This window comes from Phyllobates terribilis, unplaced genomic scaffold (genome assembly GCF_046119375.1).
Source record: "Phyllobates terribilis strain yellow unplaced genomic scaffold, ASM4611937v1 Scaffold_8__6_contigs__length_399053987, whole genome shotgun sequence".
Taxonomy (NCBI): Eukaryota; Metazoa; Chordata; class Amphibia; order Anura; family Dendrobatidae; genus Phyllobates; species Phyllobates terribilis.
The window spans coordinates 391,168,538-391,174,386 of NW_027362768.1; the positions used below are offsets into that span (position 1 = coordinate 391,168,538).

Consider the following 5,849-nt stretch of genomic DNA (forward strand, 5'->3'; position numbering starts at 1 on the left):
ATGCCCACTGCTCTCCCGTAGAGGTCTATAAGTGATATCACTGCCTGTACAGAGCATGCCCACTGCTCTCCCGTAGAGGTCTATAAGTGATATCACTGCCTGTACAGAGCATGCCCACAGCTCTCCCGTAGAGGTCTATCGGTGATGTCACCACTCCCCTCTCTGCAGCCGCTATTGCAGACTGCATCTGTTTCCGCTCACATTTGATGACTCCAGGATCTCTGATCCGTTCCCTTTTGGCGCAGGCTACTTGTCGGCCACAATCAGTCACATGACCAACACTTCTACCTTCCCTTCTTGCATGACGCGGTTATAGATGTGAAGCAGCCGCAGGTTTGGGTTTATTGCCGCCGTATAGAAAGTACATTCATTATATACATCCAACAGCTGAGGGTTTGTTACAATATATCAGTCCATTAATAGCTGCAGAGGCCTCCCCTCCCCCCACAGACACCAGGTCTGAGCCCCAGTGAGCAAGCTCCGCCCCCTGCATTGCAGTCAGGTCTCTGGAGGCGGGAACTTCTGTACTGACTCCACCCACGAGATGTGATGTCACTATGTGGAGAGTAAGGCCACAGTCATTAGCCGCCCCAAGACTAAGGCAAAGAGGGCAACAGTACCCCCCAAATATACATCCTACATAGTACAGCCCAGCTCCCCCGACAACGTCCTGTGAGGAGCGCGCCCCCAGCAGTCTGTGATTGGACAGGAGTGCACATGCAGCGTGGGTCCTGCGCGCCCCCAGCCGCCATCTTGTCCTCCGCTGTTACTCTCATTCTTGGTGCATTTTCAGGGACTCTGTGCTGGAGCTCTCCCTGCAAAATAAAGAGCAGGAACTGAAGCTGGAGACCCCCAAACACTGGCAGGAAGCAGAGATGTGGCCCCTTAAGGTTGTTACATAAGATCACACCCAATATCCCCCCCAAGAACTTACCACATGGGGTAATATGCTGGGTAGTCGGGGGTCCCGCCGTTCTGTCCGCCCATACCTGACAACAGAGAATAGGTCACATTGGAGGGTGGCGGAACTCACATGAGCCTAAGCGATCAGAAGAACTCACCCCCTCCCATCCTGTAACATCCCCCAACTCCCTGCCGGTGGTACGGGCCGCCTCCCCCCCACCCATCACCCCGCCCATGGTAAGGGCCGCCTCCCCCCACCACCCCGCCCGTGGTAAGGGCCGTCCCCCACCCATCACCCTGCCGGAGGTACGGGCCGTCCCCCACCCATCACCCTGCCGGAGGTACGGGCCGTCCCCCACCCATCACCCTGCCGGTAGTACAGGCCGCCCCCCCCCCCCCTCACCATGCCAGTAGTACAGGCCGCCCCCCCCCCTGCTGGTGGTAAGGGCCGTTCCCCCCCTTCACCCTGCCGGTAGTACGGGCCGCCACCCCCCTCACCATGCCGGTAGTACGGGCCGTTCCGCCCCCCTCACCATGCCGGTAGTACGGGCCGTTCCGCCCCCATCACCCTGCCGGTGGTACGGGCCGCCCCCCACCCATCACCCCGCCGGTGGTACGGGCCGCCCCCCACCCATCACCCTGCCTGCCGGTGGTACGGGCCGCCCCCCACCCATCACCCTGCCTGCCGGTGGTACGGGCCGCCCCCCACCCATCACCCTGCCTGCCGGTGGTACGGGCCGCCCCCCACCCATCACCCTGCCTGCCGGTGGTACGGGCCGCCCCCCACCCATCACCCTGCCTGCCGGTGGTACGGGCCGCCCCCCACCCATCACCCTGCCTGCCGGTGGTACGGGCCGCCCCCCACCCTGCCGGTGGTACGGGCCGTCCCCCCCCCTCACCCCGCCGGTGGTACGGGCCGTTCCCCACCCATCACCCTGCCGGTGGTACGGGCCGTTCCCCACCCATCACCCCGCCGGTGGTACGGGCCATCCCCACCCTCACCCCGCCGGTGGTACGGGCCGTTCCCCACCCATCACCCCGCCGGTGGTACGGGCCGTTCCACCCCTCACCCCGCCGGTGGTACGGGCCGTTCCCCACCCATCACCCCGCCGGTGGTACGGGCCGTCCCCACCCTCACCCCGCCGGTGGTACGGGCCGTTCCCCACCCATCACCCCGCCGGTGGTACGGGCCGTTCCCCACCCATCACCCCGCCGGTGGTACGGGCCGTTCCACCCCTCACCCCGCCGGTGGTACGGGCCGTCCCCACCCTCACCCTGCCGGTAGTACAGGCCGTTCACGGTCGGGCCGTACTTCCTCCAGGACAGCTGGATGGCGGTGACGCTGAGGAGCAGCCAGGCGAGCAGTAGCTTGAAGATGGCGGCTCTCAGGTCATTGCTCTCCCAGTCCCGGCTGAAGTCCGAGCAGACGCCGAGCACCAGAGCCAGGAGCGGGGAGAGCAGCTCAGCGGCCCCGGACTCCATCACAGCAGCCAGCGCCGGAGCCGCCGCCGCCACCGCTACAGGGCACTGCGGCTGCGCGGACTGCGAGTCCCGCCCACACACTGCCAATCACAGAAGAGGGCGCGGCCTCAGCGAACAGTAGAAGCACGGGGAGGAGCTAACGTGGAGATCCATAAGGGGGCGGGGCCAAACGCAAAAGGAGGAGTCACAGTGCAGTGCAAGAAAAGGTTGACGTTATGCGGGGGTCGTGTGTGTGACGTTATACGGGGGTCGTGTATGTGACGTTATACGGGGGGTCGTGTGTGTGTGTGACGTTATACGGGGGTCGTGTGTGTGACGTTATACGGGGGGTCGTGTATGTGACGTTATACGGGGGGTCGTGTGTGTGACATTATACGGGGGGTCGTGTATGTGACGTTATACGGGGGTCGTGTGTGTGACATTATATGGGGGGTCGTGTATGTGACGTTATACGGGGGTCGTGTGTGTGACGTTATACCGGGGGGTCGTGTGTGTGACGTTATACAGGGGGTCGTGTGTGTGACGTTATATGGGGGTCGTGTATGTGACGTTATACGGGGGGTCGTGTGTGTGACGTTATATGGGGGGTCGTGTGTGTGACGTTATATGGGGGGTCGTGTGTGTGACGTTATACAGGGGGTCGTGTATGTGACGTTATACGGGGGGTCGTGTGTGTGACGTTATACGGGGGGTCGTGTGTGTGACGTTATATGGGGGGTCGTGTGTGTGACGTTATATGGGGGGTCGTGTGTGTGACGTTATACAGGGGGTCGTGTATGTGACGTTATACAGGGGGTCGTGTATGTGACGTTATACGGGGGGTCGTGTGTGTGACGTTATATGGGGGGTCGTGTGTGTGACGTTATATGGGGGGTCGTGTGTGTGACGTTATACAGGGGGTCGTGTATGTGACGTTATACGGGGGGTCGTGTGTGTGACGTTATACGGGGGGTTGTGTGTGTGACGTTATATGGGGGGTCGTGTGTGTGACGTTATACGGGGGGTCGTGTGTGTGACGTTATATGGGGGTCGTGTGTGTGACGTTATACGGGGGTCGTGTATGTGACGTTATACGGGGGGTCGTGTGTGTGACGTTATATGGGGGGTCGTGTGTGTGACGTTATACGGGGGGTCGTGTGTGTGACGTTATACGGGGGGTCGTGTGTGTGACGTTATACGGGGGTCGTGTGTGTGACGTTATACGGGGGTCGTGTGTGTGACGTTATATGGGGGGTCGTGTGTGTGACGTTATACGGGGGGTCGTGTGTGTGACGTTATACGGGGGGTCGTGTGTGTGACGTTATACGGGGGTCGTGTGTGTGACGTTATACGGGGGTCGTGTGTGTGACGTTATACGGGGGTCGTGTGTGTGACATTATACGGGGGGTCGTGTGTGTGACGTTATACGGGGGGTCGTGTGTGTGACGTTATATGGGGGTCGTGTGTGTGACGTTATACGGGGGTCGTGTGTGTGACGTTATACGGGGGTCGTGTGTGTGACGTTATATGGGGGTCGTGTGTGTGTGATGTTATACGGGGGGTCGTGTGTGTGACGTTATACGGGGGGTCGTGTGTGTGACGTTATACGGGGGGGGTCGTGTATGTGACATACGGGGGGGTCGTGTATGTGACGTTATACGGGGGGGTCGTGTATGTGTGGCACCCCAGGTCTGGTCGCCACAGTGGCAGCAATGTCATGTCTGAGAGCAGGTGGGAGGTTCCCTGGTTGGGGACAATTAGCATGCAGCACCTCCTACAATTAGCATGCAGCACCTCCTGGCTCAGTCCAGGGAGGGGAGAAACCTGCCCTTTATAAACTGGATGTGGGGCGGGGTTAGGGAGTCCAGCCAGAGACAGGGACAGGTCAGCAGCAGGCTGAGGTGTCCCTGGCCAGGAGGGGAGCTAGAAGAGCTCATCCTGACAAGAGACTTGAAAAGCCGGACACTGGAGTCCGAGGCTGTGAGGGTTATAAGCCCAGCAGCAGAAAACCACCACGCAGGGGACTTCAAGTCCTCTGGCCCAAGGAAGCCCGGAGGCTTAGCCACACGAGAGGGACCACTACTGCCCCGGAGGGGTGAGACGTACGGAAGGCCCAAGTCACCAGTCATACGGGTGAGAACAACACGGTACACTCAGGGACATGGGCTACCACTACACTACAGCGGGGTAGCCAAGAAAGAGTGAAGTCAGCACGGTAGAGCTACAAACTCCCCCTGACCAGCGGGATTTCCCAGTTGCTCTCAGACTGACCAGGCCTCCATTGTTAACCTGTATTCCGGACGGGTCCCTTAATACCACCAACAGTAAAGACCCTGAATTGCATGACAGACTCCGTGTGGTTACTGCTGCTCCCGCGCACCATCACCACCAACATCCCCATTTACAGCCCTGAGGCTATACTCCTCCCGTGGGGAGTTATACTATTCTCTGCTGCATTCCCAACACCAGCCTCAGCGGTCTGCCCTGCAGTGGCGGTTCACTCTGACCGCAATCCACGGGTGGCGTAGTCGGACATTCAGCTTATAGACTGCCATTTAGTTTGACCACCCTGAGCCACGGGACCAGGTCCCCGCCACACAATACTACAACCCCCAGCATCCACGACGGGTCCGGTTCCGGGTATCCACACACACACACGGCCCAGGGGGCGCGTCAACTTTGGCGTAGTCGGCAGGATTTCGTGCCCGCCACCAACGGGTACTGCGTGCCTGAAGAAAGACTGTAAAACTTACTTTGGTGGAGTTTCCCGCCATCCGCAGCCGTTTCCCGCCATCCTCGGCCATTTTCCCGCCATCGGGCGCCGTCTTTGGGACGCCACGCGGGAAGAAGAGGGGCGTGGACGACGAAAGCGCGCGAGAACTGGAGCTCCGCCTTACGCACGGATGCTGTGCAAGGTCCTGAAAGGAGCCGAGTGGACGCTGACGTCACCAGGATGCGACGCAAGGTCCTCAACCCCGACGATCGCCTGTGGAGCCGCGGCCTCCAGAACAAAAGCAACGGAAGGTAGGCCACGGTTGACTGGGGGGGGAGAGGATGACGGAAACGGAGAGAACTGCCAGCGCGGCCGCTGCCGCAGTAATGCCGTTCACGATGCCTTATATCCCCGGAGCGGCCTGGTTGCCCCAGTACTCAGGGGAGTCGCATACCCTGAGCGACTTTAAAGAGAGACTATATAGCCTATTTAAGGTGTACCCCCTGACGGAAGAACAAAAAGTGAGCATACTGATAGGCCAGTTAACCGGCGCGGCCCAACGAGAAGTAAAGTCCTGGTCAGTCAGGGACAAGGGGACCGTGAAGGAGATTTTAGCCCGTCTAAAGGACACTTTTGATACCCGCACCTCAGCAGAGATCAAAATGAGATTTTATGGGTGCAAGCAGCGGGCCCAAGACAGTATCAGAGACTATGCTTTGAATTTGCAAGAGGCCCTGAGAGCCATTAAGCAGGCAGACCCTGACAGTGTGCG

At 60.0% G+C, this 5,849-nt stretch overlaps 1 protein-coding gene across 1 annotated transcript; it reads right to left on the reverse strand.

Moving 5' to 3' along the window:
* Positions 1 to 323: 323 nt before the first annotated feature.
* Positions 324 to 2,473, reverse strand: TCTA (T cell leukemia translocation altered). Its single transcript, XM_073642810.1, has 3 exons — positions 2,178 to 2,473; positions 935 to 989; positions 324 to 815 (listed from the first exon to the last, which is right to left on the reverse strand). The coding sequence occupies exons 1-3, from the start codon at positions 2,383 to 2,385 to the stop codon at positions 773 to 775; spliced, it is 306 nt and encodes a 101-aa protein (XP_073498911.1). The 5' UTR covers positions 2,386 to 2,473; the 3' UTR covers positions 324 to 772.
* Between the last annotated feature and the right edge of the window lie 3,376 nt (positions 2,474 to 5,849).

Excerpts from the sequence above, each read along its gene's own strand:
- TCTA (XM_073642810.1), bottom strand. The coding sequence starts at position 2,385 with ATGGAGTCCGGGGCCGCTGAGCTGCTCTCCCCGCTCCTGGCTCTGGTG. Across the intron at positions 990-2,177 it reads CGGCCTGTACTACCGGCAGG|GTATGGGCGGACAGAACGGC; the intron begins GTGAGGGTGGGG and ends CTCTGTTGTCAG. Across the intron at positions 816-934 it reads CCAGCATATTACCCCATGTG|GGAGAGCTCCAGCACAGAGT; the intron begins GTAAGTTCTTGG and ends TTTATTTTGCAG.